Here is a 21,627-nt window from a genome sequence, read left to right on the forward strand (position 1 = left end):
AAAAAGAAAGGTATTGAGTGTCACATTAACCAGAGTAGTCCTTAGCATACCTTGGGGTGAATTCTAAGGCTCAGCACCATCCAGGGCTTCTGTGGTTTCAGTCTGCCACGTTGGACAGGGCTTGCAGCAGTCTGGTCTGGTGGAAGGTGTCCCTGCCCATGGCAGAGTGTTGGAATGGGATCAGCCTTGAGGTCCCTTCCAACCCAAACCACTCTGGGATTCTGTGGCAGACTCATCTGTGTGTGTGGGTGCTTCTCCATCTGCATGTCCAGGAGTCTGAGGTGGTGCCTGCCTCAGTAAGATCCCTTCAGAAAATGCTCTCAGGAGTAGCTATAGTTATGTATTTCCTGAGGCCTGTCCCACACAGTAAGATGCTTCCTATTCCAAAGACAAAATCCACTTTTCTTTGTAGTAGATGCTGCTTAATTCTCCTTCTGACTTAGTTTTTAGCATGTATGTCAGTCAAGGGGAAGGTTTTCCTTGAAAACCCTTTCAAGTACCTCAGGTACCTCTGTTGGCTTTCAGGGCAGCACAGAACACATGGAAAGAATTTTATTCTCAAATCCAAGGATTATCATTCATGAGCATGATGGACAGAGCTGTTGTATACTCTGTCAACAAGAGGGATGGTGGAACATTGCTTGCATTCATGTATTCCAGTCACAGCCCACTGTCTGGCTTTTTGGAACACTTCAAGAGGTAGACTGAGCTGTTTAGAGGGAAAGAAATGTTGTGCAGTGGATTGGAGGCCTTTTATTGGCCACAGGGCATCTTGGAATAGGTCTTTAATTTACTTTTTACAAGTACAGACCAGTCACTTCAGGATCTCTCTGCTCTGCATGTCTATCCCACTTTTCATTCCCACATTCCCCTATGCCTTGACAATCTTCTTAGGCATGATATGCTTGTATACCATGCTAAGTCTAATTTCAAAGAAGAATGAGTTCCCTTTTCCCTCACAAAACTCCACAGAGCCATTCCTTTTCCCTAAATTCATCCTGCTGCTAGAGGAGTTGCTTGTCCTTTATAGCTAACATATCAGGTGTAAGACATTAAGACATTAACTTAGCAGAATAGTGCCAATAAAAACAGTTCCAAAGGGCTGTTTCCTCTGCCCAGCCCCTGGAAGTGGAGATCATCTGCTTCCCAAACCATGAGGCCGCTCAGCCCCACCTTTGGTCCTCAGTGCCTCTGTGTGGGGGCTGGATAACCTGCTCAGGAGTTACCTGCAGCTGGGCTGGGCATTGCAATGTTGTAAAAACAGCTGGAAAAGCCTCTGGCACAACAGCTGCTGTTGCTGTTTGTGTGGAAGGCTCCAGGCCCCTCTCCAGACAAATGGATGTGCAGATTCCAGCCAGGAATCCCCAGCAGTGAGCTGCAGGTTTGAAGGTAGAGATGGAAAGATTGTTTTACCAGTGACAATAATTCCTAGAAATCTGCAGTCTGGATATGTTTTCACACTGGCTGCCTTTCCTGGAATTCAGCTGTTACATTCTGCTGTGAGAGGAGATTGGAAATGGCACCATGTTTCCATGTCTGCCTGGTCTCTGTGCATTCCTCTAGGACAGAGGGACTTTAGTCACCCTTTGGTGAAGGAATTTTCCTTGATATCCAGTCTGAGCCTCCGTTCCGTCTGCTCCTGTCCCTGTTCCCTGGAGCACAGCCCGACCCCTCGGCTGTCCCCTCCTGGCAGGAGCTGTGCAGAGCCACAAGGGCCCCCCTGAGCCTCCTTTGCTCCAGGCTGAGCCCCTGCCCAGCTCCCTCAGCCCCTCCTGGGGCTCCATTCCCTGCCCTGGCCATTCTCCAGTGTCCCCTCAGTGTCCATCCCTGTGGACTGCAGTGCCAAGAGTTGTGTTTCCTGGTCAGCAGTGTCATTCTCCAAGGAAATTTGCATTATTCCTGGGAAGGTCTGGAGCTTAACATCCACTACAAAGCTGCAGCTCAGGTGTGGCTGCCACACAAGCTCTTTCCTTACTACCTATTGTAAATCTGTAGTGAGGCATTATTCATGTTTGCACAATGCCTTCAGACAGTTTTTACTACAACATGATTGTCCAGAAAGGTGAATTAAATTACGAAAAGCAAAGTGCAGTCAGCTTGGTCATCCATTATTTTATTCTATGTGAGACCTGATTATTGTTAAGCTTTTTAGAAATTTTCTGGAATGTCAAAACTAAAACTAAACAAGGAATGATAATGTATTTAATGCCACATATTTCACAATCCTTTTGTATTTACAGGGTTGTTTCTAAGTAACCTAATATTTATCTAGAACAAGCATTTTAGATACCTCCCTGTGAGGGTGGGCAGGCCCTGGCACAGGGTGCCCAGAGCAGCTGTGACTGCCCCTGGATCCCTGGAAGTGCCCAAGGCCAGGCTGGACAGGGCTTGGAGCAGCCTGGGACAGTGGAAGGTGTCCCTGCCCATGGCAAGGAGTTGGAATTAGATGATCCTTGGGGTCCCTTTCAACCCAAACCATTCTATGGTTTTTGCAGCCATTCTCTCTGGTTGTGTTTTTCATTGTTCCAGCCAGTGGCTTATTTTGAAATCACCTCAGAGTTTTATTTACAAAGTTGGAAATCCCCTGGGCTTGGTGTGTGAGCAGAGAAACATTGCCTGCAGGAGTTCTTTTATAGAAACTCTCTCTGTGTCTTAGGGGAATAGAATATCCAACAGGTTTGTGTTTTCCTTTAGGAGTTACTTATAAATCACTTAGAAATCCACGAGACAGCTGCAAAAAGTGTAAAATGATGCTATAAAATGATGAAGGATTTAAAAGGTAAAATTTTAGGGAATCCTTTATGTTCTACACCTGCAAAGTAGGCTCTTATGGCATAAATCTCAATTTTGTTAATTTCAATTTTAAAAAAATTAGATTTCCTTGCCACCCTTCTCATCTCCAACACATCCAGTGCTTTGGGAACAAGCTGCTACAGAGACAGGAAAAGCAAATGTGGGGTAATTGAGGCCACTTCTTCCCAGCTTGTCCTGCTCATCTGTGCAGTGTTACCATTCTCCATGAGGACACTAGAAGTGATCATTCCTGTTACATCATTTCATCTCCTTTGTTTTGTACACATCTCCCAGTTCTGCTGCCGCTGCCTCTGGCACTTGAGAGTGTTGCAGGAAATGTCTCTGGCCCTGCCCTTGCAGAGCCTTCACCTCTGCTCCCTGCTTTGGGAAAGCTGCAGGAACCAGAAGAGAACTTGGAACATGCAGAGATTTCAGCTGGGGGCTGTGAGGGATTGTCTCCTGCTTTTCCATCCTCACTGGTTACAGCTTCAGATCCCCATCCCCAAGGAGCATGGGGGAAGTCCCAGGAGGCATCTTTCTCCTCAGGAATTCTGGAAATACTCTCTTACCACCTTTCCTCACTTCCTCCAGGAATCTTGACTGCTTTAAAGATGGCCTTTCCCCCTTCTCTGTGCATCCCAGACATTTCTTTTCCCTCCAGAATTACCTGTGAGTTATTGCCCAGCCCCTTCATCCACTGCTGCTCCTCTGCTGAGTTTTCCATCCCCAGCAGGCAGAATGTTCCCTGTTCCCCTGCCTCAGTCCCCCATCAGCACCCAGAGCATCTCCTCCTTCAGTGGTGTTTTTAGTACTTTAGTGCTTTTTTATGTCTTTTAAAGAAAAAAAATAATACTTTTTTCTTAATCACCTTTAGATCCTTTCCATTCTGTCTGGTTTCCTCACCTTCCTCCTTTCAGGAATTTGCTACCTCTGTTCATTTATTTGTTTTATGGGCTCAAAACTTTATTTCTTTTAGGACTAGGATGTAACATCACAGTTTTGGCTGCTTCAAATACATTGGAATATCTTACTCACAAGTTTTGTATCTTTGCACCAGTGGCTTCAGCAAATCCTGTGCAGGGCCAGGAGTTGGACTTGATTGTCCTCGTGGGAGAGCCTGTGATGCTTGGAATATGTTGGGATTTACTCAACCCCTTGGTAGCCATTTTACAACCCTGAATTATTTTCATTTTCTTCATCAGCTCTCAATAATCTGGTATCTCCAGAGTAGGTTTAACTCCATGGCACTGGGTATTTACAATTTAGTTTAGTAGAAATCCAGATTTGGAAGGTTTTCCCCAATGTTTTGTTTACTCATACACTAGAAAACAAATGAAACTGTTGCTACCCAGTTAAGGTTGTACTGTGTAGAATGAAAATGTGCCTGCTGTATAAACAGAGCTATCTGAGTATTCAAAAAATAATGGTGGGGGAGATGTCCAAAGGCTTGGAATAGAAATGTGCGGAAAAGTGGCAGTAGGGCAGCCCTGCTGAGCCCCTGAGCCCTGGCTGCACTTCTGCATAAATCTGGAGTAAATCAGGAGTAAATAAGATACAGCTGTGGATTGTCATTGCTTGAAAGCAGCCTGCCACTGTTTAAAACTCCCTTTAATCCTTGCAGACCAGTAATGGAGGAGGGAGTTTAAGTGATTATTCCTCCTCTGTCCCATCAACTCCAAGCACCAGCCAGAAGGAGCTGCGGATTGATGTTCCTCCCACTGCCAACACTCCAACTCCTGTCCGTAAACAGTCCAAGCGCCGCTCCAACCTCTTCACGGTGAGTGAGTCAGCCAGGGGCTCTGCCACCCTGGGGACACTGAGCCAGGGGCTCTGCCACCCTGGGGACAGCCTCAGCCAGGGGCTCTGCTGCCCTGGGGACAGCCTCAGCACCTGCCACCCTGGGGACACTGAGCCTCAGCCCCAGCTGCTCTGGGGACAGCCTGAGCCTCAGCCAGGGGCTCTGCTGCCCTGGGGACACTGAGCCTCAGCCCCTGCCACCCTGGGGACAGCCTGAGCCTCAGCCCCAGCTGCCCTGGGGACAGCCTGAGCCTCAGCCCCAGCTGTGGCTGCCCCTGGATCCCTGGCAGTGCCCAAGGCCAGGCTGGACAGGGCTTGGAGCAGCCTGGGATAGTGGAAGGTGTCCCTGCCCATGGCAGGGGTGGCACTGGGTGGGCTTTGAGGTCCTTCCCAAACCAAACTGTTCCATAACTACCCCATTCTACTTTTACTACTATATAGAATCAGTTCACTTTTTTTCTTCTCCAGGGCTTAAAAAGATGATGGAGATTAAAGCAAATATTTTTCTTTCCAAACCTCCTGTTTTGTGCTTCACTGAGAGGCCAAAAAACCCAAAATTAAACAAAAATAATCAAATAGAAAGCTGCCTGGTGCAATTTGACAGGTCTTTGTTATGCAGAAGTAGTTTGGGAGATGCTAATGAAGCCCTGAGTGAAGGTTTCCTTGGTTTAAGCCTCTTGCTGAAAGCTCTGGGATCTGTTGCAGGTGTAATTGTGGTTTGTAAGCAGTTTTTTGACAGGTCACACATGTCACAGCAAGCTCAGAATGGCTCTGGGCTCTCGTGTAACTCCCTTGGGGGTTGTAGCTACATGTTAGTTGTGTTTAGGAGCCCACAGCTTTCCTGTCAACATGGAGAATTTATATATTTTATTCCAAAGGTGATATCATGCTCACTTCCCACATACAAACCCGTAAAAACCATTTCCTGAGACTGAGGGAAATCTGAGCTCTCCACCTTCATCAAGTGGAGCATTTTGTCACCATTTTGGAGCTCTGAGTGACAGCACAGAGCCCCAGGGATCTGTGTCCCTCCCAACAGAGGTATTTTGATTTAAACCCAGATCTCCCAGTCCTGTGAAGGAGAGGAAATCAAGCATTTGTGTTTGGGTGCAAATGACTGACCTGGGAAGAAGAGTCCCAGCTTTGACGCTGATATTTGATAACAGCCGTGCGGATTTCTTCCCATTGGTGGGAATAAGCTGGAGCTGGGTGGGAGAATTGCAGAGTTCCCAGCCCCACTAGATGTCAGTGTCAGCCCAGAAACCAGCAGCAGTCAGAGCTCGGGAAACAGGGCTGGATTGCTGCTGCATCCCTGAAAACATCACCCTTAATCCATGGCTGGGCTGAAGGATGTGTGAGGGGCTGCCAGGGCTCTGCAGGTGCTCTTGGCATTTGGGAAACTGGGAATGGTTCAGTTTGGAGCAGCTGTAAATTTGAGAAAGGGAGGAGAGAAAAACAGACCCATCTACAGTCACAGGAAAGGCTGGAGAAGAATGTTAAGTCAGCTGTAAACAGGCTAAAGCTCTGGTTTGTGATAATTAGTGAGAGCCATATTTACTGACACGAGAGGGTATTGATAGTTGTCTTAATGTCTGCTAACTGGGAAAAATAATAATTTGCCTTTGCAGATTTAGTTGTGTCTTTTAAGGTGGGTGTAGTGAGATTGTTTAATGAGTGGCCCTGTAATCTATGTCGTGAAGTACTTAACACCCACTCTGCTGTAACCCAGCTTCTGTGCCAAGTTACAACCTGGAATTATTTAATTGAATAAATAGATAACTACCCAGAAAATGCTGGTTATGAACACAGTGTGTAATTAAAGTATTTTACTGTTTAGCTCTGGGTTTCTTGCTGTGCTTCCCTTCCCAGTCATTTATGCCTTTATCTCTTACAGAATCAGATACATTTCTGTTTAATAATTGCAAATTACCCCTTGTTATCTAGCACAAGTAATCTGTTTAGTGATCTTTAGATATTCTGTTGTTGGAAGAGGACTGGGCTAAGTAGAAAAGATTTGATTCCTCTTAATTACAGTTTTTGAGTTGGAATAGGGATGAGAATTTTTAAACATGTTCAGTGCATTAAATGCAGTATCTCATCTTTTTACATTGAGTATTAATGTAAATTAATTGTTGTAAAGCTGTTGTTGCAGCAGCTGATTTTCCCCTTAAGTGATAAGATAGATGAAATATTAGAAGAGTTTATATCCTTTGTTTGAACAGTGTGATAACAGGGACCACCAAATAATCTTGTATAGGGCAGGTGAGGATTTGAAATGCATTTATGAGGTTCACTGAGCTGATTCTGACTATGTCTGATCCCACACTAGGTGAGGGAATTTCTGGCATAGAAAGGTGCATCACCTTTCCCACATTCAGAGTTACCTGTTTTACATATTTACAGAATTCCAAGGGAGTTTTTCAGACTTAAAATGAGCTCCATGTCTCAGTATCTACTGTTAAAGATGAGTATTTTATTTTTGGGGTGCTCAGCACTGCTGATCTGGGTCTGGTTGTGCCCAAACTCAGATGTGACATCTTGGCCCAAGTTTTACGTGCATTAAGTCCATGAGTGAATCGCAGTGCAACGGGGAAATCACTCCAATGATATTTGTGCAGGTGCTTTCATTTTTCCAGACCTTTTTTGGTTTGCTGGAACCAAGTTTAAAATAGAACCATTTATTGTGTAGATGTGCCATCAGAAAAAGTCCTGGGAAGTGTTGCTCCAGCATGGTCTGGAGTGGATTTTTTTTCTGCTAGGATATAAGACATATTGTGTGTGTCATAGGTACAAAAGCATAAAAGATCAGATTTCTGTTTCACTGCACAATTTATCTTTATAAATAGCGGAGCGCGCGAAGATTCTCCCCTGGAAAACGTTAGGGATTCTGTGACTGCGAGCAGCCAGAAGGGAATCTGCAGCTAGAAGGGAATTTGCCCAGCAGAAATCCGTACATTTCTGTACTTTTGGCATTTACCAGTGTTTTGCACGTAGGCATTTCCCTTCCACGTGCAGCCTGTGATTTCCAGCTGCAGTAACTTTTAGGGAATGGTGATGATTTAAAACCAGAAATGAAAAACAGCGCGTAGATATTCAGCCTGCATTTCAGAGGCAGGCTTCTTTCTCTAAAAAAAGTCAGATAAAAAAGAAACATTCAAGTTGACAACTCCCCTCCCAGGGATTTGGGCACCTTCACTGAGTTTCTTTACAATGTCACTTACGGGCGCCTTGCCCCATTGAAGCTTTGTTTTGCCTCGTATTCTTGGGAAGTGGCACTTTCAGAGGCAGAAATCTGTCTTGAAGGACAAGGAACAATAGTTATCCTGCACGCTGGATTTCACCCCTCCCACTTGTTTTGCTTGCTTTCATTTGTTCTTTGTTTAATTCCCCGGCACGCCATTCCATTGCCCCCAACCATAGTAACTGGCCATCGCAGCCCGTTCCCGGCAGCGCGGCATCCCCGCTGTGCGAATGTGCTGCTCTTACTCACACTCCTCCCTCCCCTCACTCCCCAGGGCAGCTGCTCCTGGGTTTTATCCTTCCTCCCACCCCTTTGTGGCACGGGGGAAAGGGGCATTAGCGATCCACGCTCCTGCTTCTCTCCTGATTTCGGTGTCTCTTCCCGCCGCAGCGGGCTCTGGCGTGGCCGCAGTTTGAAAAGCACGCGGAACTGTTTTCCCATTTCCCATATTGTGTGAGTAATGTTCCCATTGGAAAGTAATGGAGTGAAGTTGTCACTTGTCAGCGCAGTTATTAAGGAGGATGACTCTCAGGTCTTCTTTTTGTAATAAAATAAATCCGTCAAAATCACCGCTGCGCCCGTGCGTTCTGTCGCAATAACGGGCTGCGATCTGAATAACTTCTTCACATTCCCATAGAACTTGATCAAGTCATGAAGGGAGTGCTGTGACCTCACTCCTTCCAGCCTTGGAGGAAGCCAGGATAAAGCAACTCGGGTTTTAGACACTGGTAAAATTCTCCTCATGCTAATTTTTCCACACTGTGTTCAGATAACTTTTTCCAGTCATTGGCTTTTCTCACAGTTGCAACTTTCTGACTGTCCCAAAGCAGAAAAAAAAATAGTAAGTTGTAGTCCATATGGTCAAATCCAGCATTATAAAATCATATTTTTAAATAGTTGCTGACATTTCTAAGAGCCACACAGGTGTGAATTAAATGTATGCATGGCTATATTAAATTTTTTTAATGAGGAGATGGCACATTCATTCCCCTTTGGAGCTGCTGTTGGAAACTTCAGAAACGTGTCCTCTGATGTTATGGGTCTTCAGGCAGAGAAGCTGAAACTCTTTAAACGCAAATGCACTTCAAGCTAGTGGATGGTTGAAATTTATGGGTGATGGATGGGAAATTTATTCATTTTTAGGATGGTTGTGTACTTGTGTAGATTCGATTTTGAGCCTATATCTACCTGCCAAAGTATTTTTTAATTGCACCGAAAGAAAAAAAGTCAAATAAAAGCATCCTCTGTGTGCATTTAATAGAGCACAAACTTTTCTTTTCGCTCTGCAGTCTCGGAAAGGGAGTGACCCAGACAAAGAGAAGAAGGTCCTGGAGAGCAGAACAGACAGCATTGGAAGCGGCCGTGCAATCCCAATTAAACAGGTAATGCCGAAATAGTTGTATTTTTTTTTTCCTCTTCCCTGCTTTCCATAGTTGGGAGACAAGACACACACCTCGGGTCCGGGCACGGTGGTGGCGGGGCCGAGCGCCCGAGCGGCGTTTGATGTGCGCCGGTGATGAATGTGGAAGTCACTCACTTGACATCAATTAGGAGAGGTTCCTATGTGTATTAAAATAGGATCATTAGAATAAGAAGAGGGAAAATGTGACAACAGGCCTAATGAAGTGCAGTCTGCCGGCCTGCATATGGAGCGGGTTTCTAGGCTGTGCTGGCTTCAAAGCTGCCTTTGTAGAGGGGGCTTTGATTGGGCCGAGTGCTGCCAGGCGCAGGGTAAATCAGATCGCTCGACAAGAGCCCCTTGTGATGGCAGGAATAGCCTGATGTGGCCCTAATTTGCTACCACAGACGGACATCTGAACACAGTTTCAGGCTGCTCCCTAACAACGAGGCAATTAGTTGTGATAATCATGGCCGGTGTGTCAGCTGTGCGCTCTTGTTTGTAATTTGCTAATGAAGGAATTGTAACTTTGATTAGGTTCAGTTTCATTTAGACCTTATTATATAAGAGAACGTTTACAGCTGTAATGTGTGGCCTTAATTAAACTTTCTCATTACACAACAGGACTTGAAGCCGAGGATTTGTTTTGGTCTGTTTTTACTAGCCTAGATGCACTTTCATTAGCCTGGAAACTCGATGCTAAATTGTAGCTGGGAACACTCCTTTGAAAGGCAAAAGCAGTGCCAGCCTTGGATGGGAAGTGTTTGGGGAATGAGATGATTTACTTGCTCAAATGAAATGGCACTGGATCCATGTGGTTGAGATCTCCACATTCCCATGGAATGCTTCTCACACAGTTTCTCTGTCAGTGTTTCCAAGTGTTTACTCACATGTTAGAGTTGCCTTGCTAGAGATAAGCTCCCTTTCTTTTCCACTTATTTTCTTTCCAGTTGTTTTCGTGCCTTTCCTGCCCTCCAGAGGCTCACTGGCCTCTCCTGATCTTCCCTCAGCCTGTGCCTTATCTGCCAGGTAGCCCTGGATGTCCTGTGTGGAGCTGGGTTTGCATATTTTGGGGTGTTTTGTGGTTTTCCTCTGTTTCTGGGTGTGAGGAGGAGTAGATTTTGTTCCCTTAACTATTAGCTGTGATTCTTCTTCCTAAAGTCGTTCTGAAAGACCTTTTGGGACCATCAGGCAGCAAAAATGCTGTGGTGTGTGAATCTCTAGTAGGCAAATTTTAATCAAGCACGCTGCAATCCAGAAGAGCAGTTTGAAAGCAGAGGAGTTCAGTATTTGGCTCTGCATTCAGGGGAGGAGATTACAGGCATTTAAAGCAAGCTGCAATTTTATTTTCCTACAGCTTTTGTATGGCACAGGATGGGTTAGACCGGCTGCAATCCTTTTGGGTAATGCTAATTAAACAAAAGTGCAGCTGAGAATGTAAAACTGAGGAATAGATGTGCCAGTGTTTATTCCAGGCATACGTACTGTTCTTTCCTAAAATGCTGTTGTATGGAATCAATTTGACTAAAAATACACTCATAGGAAGAGCATTGTAAGGTAAACATTGTGAGTGTGATTGTGCCACAGCGTGTTGTAAAGAAATATCCCTTACAATATCTGGAATTTCTGTATGGAAAAGCTCTCCTTGCAGCCTGCTTGTGTACCAAATATGACCAATCTTTTGGGAACGTGTCCTCCTTGTTACTAAGCCCAAGTATGGTAATTTCATTTTGTCACCTACAGGCCATTACCCACAAACCCTTGATGTGCATCCTCAGCAGGTCCATCCTGTTCTTTGGGGTGGGAGTTGGGAGGTTTTTGCAGTGCTGCAGGGGTGGCTGCTCCCAGTGGGATTTCACATCACTCTTAGGTGTCAGGAGGAGAGATTTTGGAGGTCTGGTCAGTAGGGGTGGCTCCAGGTTCAGTTGCTGATACAGCCCCACGTTCTTGGGGGCTCGACAGGTGCCAGGTGCTTGGAGCTTGATGAGTTTGTGAGGTCCCCAGGAGGAGGTGAGAGATGAGGAATCTGATTCCATGTTCTCAGAAGGCTGATTTATTATTTTATGATATTATATCACAGAATGCTATACTAAAACTCTACTAAAGAAAGAGAAAGGATACACAGAGAAGGCTTAGCAAGAATGAATAATAAAAACTGGTGACTGACTCCTCAGAGTCTGATACAGCTGATGGTGATTGGTCAAAAACAATTGGTCAAAACAATTCACATGGAACCAATCAAACATTCACCTGTTGGTCAACAATGTCCAGACCACATTCCAAAGCAGCAAACACAGGAGCAGCAATCAGATAATTACTGCTTTCATTCCTCTCTGAGGCTTCTCAGCTTCCCAGGAGAAGAAATCCTGGCAAAGGGATTTTTCAGAAAATGTGGCAGTGACAGGAGCTCTCTGAGGCAGAGGAAATTCCTGCTGGGAAAGTTGGTGCCTTTTATTTCATGCCTTAACTGGGAATAAGACAGATGTGGAAGGGAGCTTCTGGGCCTAAAAATCTTTGTGGTGCTGTTCTTCTTAAGATGAGAAACCCCTTCCATCATGATGTTTTCTGTGGCAAATGGAGTCACAGAGCCATAAAGGTTGGTAAAGCCCTATAAGATCACCAAGTCCAGTGTTGAAACAAGCACTGCCAAGGCCATCCTTAACCCATGTACCCAAGCACCACATCCTCATGGATTTTAAATCCACTGCCCTGGGCAGCTCTGTGAAAAAATTTTTACAAACAGCCAACCTGAACCTTCCCTAGTGCAACTTGAGGCTGTTTCTTCTTGTCCTGTCTCTTGTTGCTTGGGATACTTGGGATAGAAGCAGAAATCTGATTTCAGGCTGCAGCATTACCAGGAGAGAATGCTGTGGGAGAACAAAACTAAACAATAACAACAACAACAACAAAAGCTTTACCAAAAAAAACCCAAGCAAACAACCAAACCAAACCACACCCCACAAACAAATGATAAAACCTCCAGCCAAAACAAGTTCCTTGGAGGCTGGAAATGTTCTGGTTTTGAGGAAAAAATGGAATCTGTCCCAGCACTATGGAAGAGTTGCTGATCATTCTGGGCCCCAGGGATGGACCTGCACAGCTGCCAGTGGGTTTGGGTCAAAAGAAGGCAGGAGTTGCAACCTGCTCCTGCATTCCTGTTCTTGGTGCCTGAATCCCTGTGGGTTTGAGGGAAATCCCTGAGAGTCTGGGAGAATTTGGATGGAGCAACCTGGTCTAGGGGAAGGTGTCCCTGCCCATGGCAGGGTGTTGGAATGAGATGGGCTGTAAAGGCCATTCCAACCCAAACCATTCCAGGATTCCATTAAGGAGATAAAGTTGTGAATAGCCTGTTTTCTTCCAAGAAAACACCTCATTCCTTCAGGGCTTTATCCTTAACTCAGAGCAGCCTGGTCAAAAAGAGTTAATGTTCTTATTCTCTGTGTCCTTTCTACGTGGTAAAGCTGATTTTTCACTGCAGTGCTAAATTTGGTTTTATTGGGCTAAGCCATATAAAACTGTCCTGATGACCCTTACTGCTCCCAACAAAAATCCAAAATGTAGGCAATGAAAAACAGGCTTGTTTCTAAAGGGTGCCTGCTTGCTCCTGCCAAAATATTCTTATAGTGAGTGAAATTTTGGGAAGGCAGATTTCTAGTACCTTGTGCATGCACAGCCACATCAGCATGTCTTAAATCTTGGACTTTTAGCAGATTCTGAGAACTGGGAATATCAGAAGTTTTTTTAAATGATACAAAATTTCACTTGTGTGCTATTTAAAAATATTGTGCAAATCAGAGTCAGAAAAGGAGCAATCAGAGAAATCAGAAAAAGAGAAATCAGAGCAATATTGGCTTCAAGTTAAAATCCACAGGAAGTTCTGTACTTCTGAGAAAGAGGTGCTTAAACTAAGAATATTTAAGCTATTTTCTGTAGCATTGCTAATAAGACTCTTAAAGTGAGTGGCTTGCTATGGTTGGAGAATCCTCCTTCCAAACCCATTTAGTCTGGAAAAGAAATCTTGTTCCTGGTAGCCTGGGTGAATTTTTTGAAGAATATTTTGAAGCACACATTGGGCTGCCCACTTTTGAGGAATTGACTTTCTGGGATGGGAGGTTTTGTAGCGTTTTGGGAAAATTACTTTGGTTTTTGTGGGTTTGGGAAATCTTTATCAGTAGGGCATATTCAAATTAAAAAAAAAATGCACACAACAAGAAAAATAAAAGCAAGAAGCTCAGCTCAGCGGTGAGGGGGCTTGTCATGTATTAATTTTTCATTGCTGTGGAGAATTGTACATACATAATCACTTGATTGCAGTGGGAGTTAGCGAGCTCCTATGGTGTCATTTGCATAAATCTTGTTAAGTCAATGGCAGTTAATGAAGTACAAATGAGCCTGGAGAAGGTGACATGCAAATCGTGGGTGGCAGATGGGAGGTCTGTTTTTGGGATGGCAGCTGTGTGCTCTTTCTTTTTTTTTTTTTTTTTCTTTTTTTTTTTTTTTTTTTAATTTTTATTATTTTTTTTCCTCTGTCCTGCCCCCATCCCCCCCCCAGACTGGAGTGTAAATAAATACATAAGAGCTGGCCTTGACTTTCTGCTCCCAGCCCTTCTTCTCTTTGCCCTTTGCACTTAATCACAGATGCTCACATCATTATATACTCCAGCCATATAACCTTGGCTGTTCTTTTACCAAAAACTGGCCAAAATCAGTGTTTGCCACGTTGCCTCCGCCCTTGGCTTACTCTGGGAGGTGCTGCCCCTTTCATGCCCTCAAATTGCTGCATCATTTAGGGATGACAAACTGGAAGCCTGGATTAGAAATAAATGTTCTAATGGTTAGTGCTGTATTGATGACACAGGGAAAAATTTGCCATCCATGACTTGCAAAGGTGAACTTCAGAATCCATTCCCTTCCCTCAGTTTGCAAATGGCTGGATTAATGGAGAAAGTGGAATATCTTATTCAGGCTTTACTTTTAGGTGATATTTCAAATGACCTTCTTTGCCTGCCAGCTTGGCATATTTAAGTACATTAAAGTAATCTTAATGAAATTAGGTATTTTGTCTTTTTTTTTTTTCCCTTTACTCTGACCTAAAAATGGCAAATATTTTTTATGTCAAGGCACAGGGGTGGCATCACTGATTTGCTGTTCATGAAGAAGAGTTTGGTTCCTTGATGTACAAGTTACAGTTTTTCCTTAGGATGGGCATAAACAAAACTGCCACTTCCCAATGTACATTTTAATTTTATTTTAAAAATCATTAAACTCAGCAAAGGTAACTTTGAAGATGCTCTCATCAAATGTCAAACCTGGCATAAAAAACCTGTCACTTCTGCTCAGCTCCTTGCAGGTGTAGGTCAGTGTTGCCTCTTTTTTAGTAGTGATTTTCTACTTCCTCTGCTTCAGTACTGATTTCCTAACCTCATTTTTGAGTAAGCTGCTCCCTAACCTCATTTTTGTTCATTTTTAGCCCTAGCTGGGATGTGTAAGCACCAGTTACACAAATCTAGCATGGAATAGCACACAACACTCTTGTTATGTTGCTCTTTCCCTTGAAGCAGAGAGATCATGCTACCTGGAGCCTTAAAATACCCACAGCTGTCTGTCCAGCTGTGGGAGCATTTCAGCAGGCACAGCAGTGTCTGGGAAATGGCTTCTGGAAAGGGATCATCTGCCACATCTGCTCAGTCAGAGTGATGTCCTTAGTCATCCTCACTCCCACAAGAGCACCCCAGTGCTCCAGGCAAGTGTCACATCCAAGACTGGCTGTCCTCACAAGCAGCAAATGCTCTTTGCTCTTTCCTGGCTGCAAATGTTTACTTGGAGTCCACCAGAAGAGAGAACAAACAAGCAGTGATCTTAGCAGCTCTTCCTGCTTAATTCATCTGACTTGACAGGGTGAAAAAAAACCATCTAGAGGAGCAGGACAGACAGATGATGCTACAGCCATTGGTGCCAGGGCTTATCTGATGGCCTCTCTCTGAGTTCACCAGCAGGTTGTGCTTTGAAATAAAAGTGGCTCATGCAGGTAAGGGCCAAAAGCATTTCAGGAGGAGGATGGCAGCAAACATGTGGAGGGACAGAGAGCCCAGGATCTGCTTCCATTCCTTACAGCTGTGTGTTTGTGCACTGAACCCCCTGTTCCACTGCACACAGACACAGCCCCCTGTGCTGGTGCTTCTGCTCCAAAACACAGAATCCCAGAATGGTTTGGTCTGGGAGGGCCTTAAAGCCCATCCAGTCCCACCCCCTGGGCAGGGACACCTCCCACTGTCCCAGGCTGCTCTCAGCCCCAGTGTCCAACCTGGCCTTGGGCACTGCCAGGGATCCAGGGGCAGCCACAGCTGCTCTGGGCACCCTGTGCCAGGGCCTGCCCACCCTCACAGGGAGCAATCCCTAATTCCCAATATCCCATCCAGCCCTGCCCTCTGCCAATGTGAATCCCCTCCCCCTTGTCCTGGCACTCCAGGCCCTTGTGAAAAGTCTCTCTCCAACTTTCTCCCTTCAGCTCCTGGAAGGAGCCTTCTCCAAAACTGCTCCTGTTTGTGTGTTTCCTTCCTGGTGGTGCTCAGGTAGGTTTGTGGAGTGTTGTTTGCAAGCCAGGCTTGGGAGTCTCCAAGGAGCAGCTCTGCCAAAGTCAGAGCTGCTGTGATTTCCAAGGAACTGGCAGATGACATGGTTTGATTTATTTATCTCCAGCGTGAGGTGTAATTTCCTCTGTCACACGTCTGTCTAATCACAGTAATCAGTCTCCAGATCAGCTTGTACAAACACCAGGGTATGGTTTTGAGCCAAATACTCTTAGTGCTGAAATCTTCTGTGTAATTCCTCTGCAATTGTTTATAATCAGAACATACACATTTTTGCTGCCTTTTTTTTTTTTAATTAGCTGATTACCAGTTATAAAATGTTTTGTACTCACCGTGGTTCTGTAAATTGTTAACTGGTTGCTACCAGTATAATTAAATATTTCAGAGCACTTGGCTATGGTTGCATTGAACTGTGAAGAAATAATGTTATATAGCCAATCAAAAAGAGATACTTGTAAACTCATTTAAAGCGTCAGAGTGTGTTAGGACTATCATGGTGATGCTTATTGCAGGAGAAATTAAAGATACAGTTTTGTGCTAAGAGGCAATACAGAAATTAGTTCCTGAATTAGTTGTTAATTGATTTGGTAATTCCCTGGGGTCTGCATGCTCTTTTTTCCTTTTTCGTTGTTGCATTCAGTTAACAGTGACTATTCCCAGTGCACTTGAAATATTTTTTCCAATTAGATCAAATGTGCCCTTACATCAGAAGAATGGCTTCAGCTCCATGTACCTGCCTGGAATAATGTTTAATTTGACTGTGAAAGCCAGATTTGTGGGTTTTTCCACTTGATGAGTTGCAGATACCATCCCAAGAAAAGCTGTAGTCCTTAGAATTTACAATAAAATAACAGTGAAAATCTCTCTTGGGCATCTGGAGCTGGGAGCTCCTGGTGTTAAACCCTTCCCTTGGCCAAGGATGTGGTTTCCAGTCCGAGGGCATTGCCCCTTCTGCCCCTTGGCCACAGCAGGCAGAGCTGGGCACGAGCCTCAGCCTCTCTGATGGAGATAATTCCTCTTTTTCCTCATGCATCCCTTTGTCCTGCTGGATCCCCTCCCATCTGCTCCCTCCTGCTTTCTGGGGTTCACTGGTTTCCCTTCCTGGCATGTCTGAGGGTTGCAGGAAGGAGCTGGAGTTTGACTTATCAAGATTGAATTTCTAATATGTTTCTTGTAATTAGTCTCCTAATTTTTCAGAGTCCCTAAAACATGGGTTTTCTGTTTCACATCTGATAAAATGTTGTTATTTTATCTCTAAATGCTTAAAATACCCAGGACTGTCATACAGTGATAGTCCCAGCCATTGTTAGAGCAAGGTGAGCCTGCTACAGCTGTTCCACAGGTGCACTTAAGGGTCCATAAATGAAACATTATCAATGGACTTCTCAGAGAAATTAACTTTCTGTCATGTTTTTTAACTTGCCATGGCTGTGACCTGGAGCCAAGTGTGTATTTAAATGTTTATTAGTGTTGATTTGGGTAGGGGGCACACCATTTCAAACACAATATTCCATTTATTTGTGTGACCCTGCCTCAAAGTGAGCAAAGGAGAACAGTGCCTTGTAAGGCAATGATGGAAAATAGCCAGATCACCAACTTTAAAAACAGAGGGAAATTTTGTGTTTTATAAATGTGTTTCCTAAATTTTTATATGTTAATGCTATAAGAGGTCATAGATTGCTTATGACTGCCAATAAGGAATGTTCAACTCCATCCTCTTTATTTATTTAATTATTTACTTCAAATCCTGTCCAAATGTAATGCTCTTGATGTTTTGTGAAAGAGACAGGGACAAACCTGTGGGTTTGAGTAGCAGCTGATGATTTCCTAGCTGGCACATCAGGGGTGATTGTAGCTCTTGCTCATCCTTAAGATTCAAGAGGAGACATTCCAGCTTTTGTTTGGAATAGAGTGTTGATCAGGTTGAGCATCCTTGGAGAGGCTGTGGAAGGAGAATGGAAGCAGGCAGGAGGAGAGTGCCAGGGGATCATCAGCCTCTGCAGAAATAGTAAGGAAAGAGTTTCCCTTACCTGAATTTTTTTTTAAGGGGGGGAAGATCCCTATTGTAGAAAAGGAGCAGGTGCTGCTCTTCAGCATAAACCAGTCAGGATCTGTTTTCCAGTGTTTATAAGAGAAGGGAGAGAGTATTTGTATTTTTCTGAGGCTCTACCCTGAATATGCTCCCCTTGTGCCTGGTGCTGCATTCCAGCAGAGAACAGGCTTCCCCAAATTCCAGGATTTTGGATCCACTACCAATGCAGTGAGTAGGGCTGGAGCCTAGAGGAAGCAAGCCAAGCAGTCTCTCTGGTGAGACTATGGAGGATTTAATACATTTGGGATGTTCTCATGCAAATCCTGGAATGTCCATGGGACAGAACATGGGGAAGAGGTGTCAGAGTGCTTTGGTAGAGAGGAGGGAATGAGCAAAAGCAACGGAGGTGTAAAAGAGAACATCAATAAAAAAAGCTGTAATATGACTTTAAAAAATTTATTGGAATTTTCCAGTGCTGAAATGGTGTAATATATCAGGGTGGTATGTCAGTGTGACATGCAGAGTGACAGCAGTGAGGGCACTGAGAGATCTTCACTGTTGCCCTGAGGGTCTCAGCTGGCCCCTGGCCAAAAGCCTGTGACTAGAGGTGGTGCTTCAGCAGCTGCATCTAGAAAATGCTTTACAAGATGCAATCTCTTTATTTGAGCCACCTTCATCGACCCAGGCAATCAAAGAAACCCCACAAAACAATGGTATCAGTCAGTGCCTGAGTGCATGAGTTTATAACCACAGAATCAGAATATCCAGAGCTGGAAGGGACCCACAGGGGTCATGGATCCAACCCCTGGCTGTGCACAGACACCCCAACAATCCCACCTTGGGCATCCCTGGCAGTGCTGTCCAAACCCCCCTGGAGCTCTGGGGAGCCTGGGCAGTGCCCAGCACCCTCTGGGGGAAGAACCTTTCCCTGATATCCAACCCAAAGCCCTTCTGGGCTGCCAGAACCCCCTGCAATCCCTTGTGTCAGCAGCAGCTCAGCCCTGGCATGGGGGGACATCCCCAAATCAGCCAGGAGAGCAGGAAGAACTGGCCTTACTTGTTTTCAGTGGATGAGATCAGGAATCAGAATGGGTTGGGTTGGAAGGGATCTTTAAGGATCACCTGGAGCCAAACCCCAGGTGAGCAGGGTGCCCATGCCCTGGGCCAGGTGCCATCCAGCACTATGGGCTCGCTCAGGGAGGCAGTGGGAAAACACCTTTGTTCTGAGGAGAATCCGTGCACATCTGGGCTGCCTTTGGTGGCTGCAGCTCTTCCTCCCAGGGCATGAGGAATTAGTCCTGAGAAGTGACACCAGAAGATTAAGTAGGAGGCTTCTGACAGTTAGCAAGTGAGGCTGCCCAATAGACTGGGGTTGACACAAGGATTATTAATATGTTGGAAAGATGTTTTGGGGATTCCACCATATTTGTATGGTTGCCAGCAAAACGTTGACAGTTGCATTGTGGTTAATAAATTCATTTAGATTTATAAGCATTGTTTACAGAACCTGTTCGCCTGCTGAAACTCTAACAGCATCTGTTCCTTCGTACTAATTAACTGCTAATTACGAATGAGCTTTGTGTGTTTGTCAGTATAACTGGCTCATGCATTTTGTAAGGAACATTAACAAATTGATTTACATAGTGGTAAAGCAATCAAAAGAGTAAACTGAACAGCACGCAGTTAAAGCCCTTTAGCCTAATTTTTTGAATAAAGCAAACTTTGGGCATTCTGAGTATTTTCATGATTCTTTTGCTCCCATTTAATTGTGTGGTAATTGTGTGTGGATCTGGATTGGGGGTGTTGGCCCAGCATCCCTAGTTTCCTGTTTTATTTTGTGGGTTTGTGTTTGTATTTTATTTTCAAGCGTTGGCACTTCAGTGTGTGTAATGTGTGAGGAAGTATTTTCCCAGAGCATAGTGAAGAATGGCAAATTAAAACCAATAAATGCCATGAAAAAGGAATATTGCTTGGGGGGGAGCAGGGAGTGTTTGAAACATGGGTACTCTAACTGGTTTAGATATTGGAAATATGTGTGGAAGTCCTTGCACTTTGGTTTAAATACTGTTTTCTCTAAACCTGCTTTAAAAAAGAATCCTGTTACTACTGTAATTATCAGCACATCTTTAGAACAGTCTCAGCAGCCAGGCCAGATGTTGGTACTTGAATATTTTGAATTTAAAGGGAATGATTGGCACAGATTGCCCAGAGAAGCTGTGGATGCCCTATCCCTGGAAATGTTCCGGGTCAGGTTGGAGGGGTCTTGGAGCAACCTGAGATAGTGGAAGGTGTCCCTGCCCATGGAATTTGTATGGTCTTTAAGGTCCCTTCCAACCCAAGCCTCTCAAGGATTCTATAATCAAAGTGCAATTCTTACAAATAAAATCTCAGATTATTTTGCATGGGTTAAAACAGGGAGAAAAAAAATCTTATAATTTAGTGTTTTGTTTATTGTAAAGGATCCTTTGCATGGTGATAAATTGGGAATGAGTGTCATGATCAGATGACCTGGATATATTTCACTCACAGATGTCCTAAAAGCTGTAAAGCTTGAAATGAACTTTGTTACTACTGTTAGAGAGAAGGCAAAAGTAATGCAAACACACACTTTGGGGTTTAGTTTTCCTGACCAGAAGCTATTCCAATGAGGAACAGACAGAGTGGTTTTATACAGACTAAAACCTGCCAGGAAAACTCAATTGGATTTTTGATGGAATTTCCAAGTAAGTGCATGAAGCAAACATAGCAGATGTAAAATGTTTTGTTACAGCCTCAGTACGTCTTAATTGAGAGTTTATCCAAATGTGTTTGGCTAAAAGCTGCCATGTGGGTTGGATCTGGTCTGTGGGGGCTGTAAACAAGCCCTAAAGCCAGAGTGTGGTCTGGGCTGGCTGGAAGGGGACTAAAGTTGGCCCAGCTCTGGGGACAGGGCCATGTGTCTGCTTGAAAAGTGTATTTTCATCCTTGTTTAAAAGAAGCAGGAAAACAAGGGCAGTGTGGGAAAATGACCTGGAATGGAACCTGGACTAAAAACCACTCACCCTTCAGCTGCTTTAACCCAAATTTGGAAAGTTGGATGGAGAGGGACCTGCAGTGTGGGGCAGTGCTGGGCCTGTAGGTTGGGCTGTGTAGGGTGTGTAGGTTGGGTGGAGAAGGAGCTGTGGGTTGAGATGGTGTCAGACCTGTGGGTTTGCTGGAGAAGGACCTCTATGCAGCTTTTGCTTTTATGTGCTTGGGCTACCTCACCAAGACACTTCTCCAGTGACCCCAGGGTCACTGTCCCTGGAATCAAGGCCAGGACCTGACATGAGCCTCAAACGTGCTGTGGCTGCCCCTGGGACCCTGCAAGTGTCCAAGGCCAGGCTGGACAGGGCTTGGAGCAACCTGGGACAGTGGAAGGTGTCCCTGCCCGTGCAAGGGTGGGGCTTTAGGGTCCCTTCTAACCCAAACCAGCCTGGGATTGCGTGGTTTCAGGATTAATGCTACAGGAGGAAGCTGCTGACCTCCGGGGGCTGTCAGACCATGGAACGTTCTCTACCAGGAAAATAAAAGCTTAGTGATTTCGGTTTGCTTTAAGGAAGAGGGTGTGGATTTTCTTTTAAAGAAGGGGAGAGGCTGTTGAGCAGTGAGATGATGTAGGTAGATCTGAGCTCTGAGTGCATTTCTTCCCCCTTTATAACTAATATGAGTCTTTGTCACAAAAGAAAAATACCAAGACGTACCATTTGCAAAAGGGTTTATAGTACAGTATATCACCCTATTATGAATGACAGCA

At 44.7% G+C, this 21,627-nt stretch overlaps 1 protein-coding gene across 13 annotated transcripts in view; it reads left to right on the forward strand.

The window, feature by feature from the left end:
- The window catches only part of AGAP1 (ArfGAP with GTPase domain, ankyrin repeat and PH domain 1), a 324,467-nt gene that overhangs the window by 145,179 nt on the left and 157,661 nt on the right, over positions 1-21,627 (forward strand). For 12 of the 13 annotated variants that reach the window (XM_071418328.1, XM_071418329.1, XM_071418331.1 and 9 more), the window contains 2 exons: positions 4,415-4,570; positions 9,121-9,213. In XM_071418328.1, coding sequence (XP_071274429.1) covers positions 4,415-4,570; positions 9,121-9,213 — 249 coding nt within the window. The remainder of the gene's footprint in view (positions 1-4,414; positions 4,571-9,120; positions 9,214-21,627) is intronic. The other variant, XM_071418323.1, reaches the window with a different exon arrangement.

Source organism: Agelaius tricolor, unplaced genomic scaffold, assembly GCF_023055355.1.
Source record: "Agelaius tricolor isolate 1412-34295 unplaced genomic scaffold, bAgeTri1.0.p SCAF_83, whole genome shotgun sequence".
In the NCBI taxonomy this organism is placed as follows: domain Eukaryota; kingdom Metazoa; phylum Chordata; class Aves; order Passeriformes; family Icteridae; genus Agelaius; species Agelaius tricolor.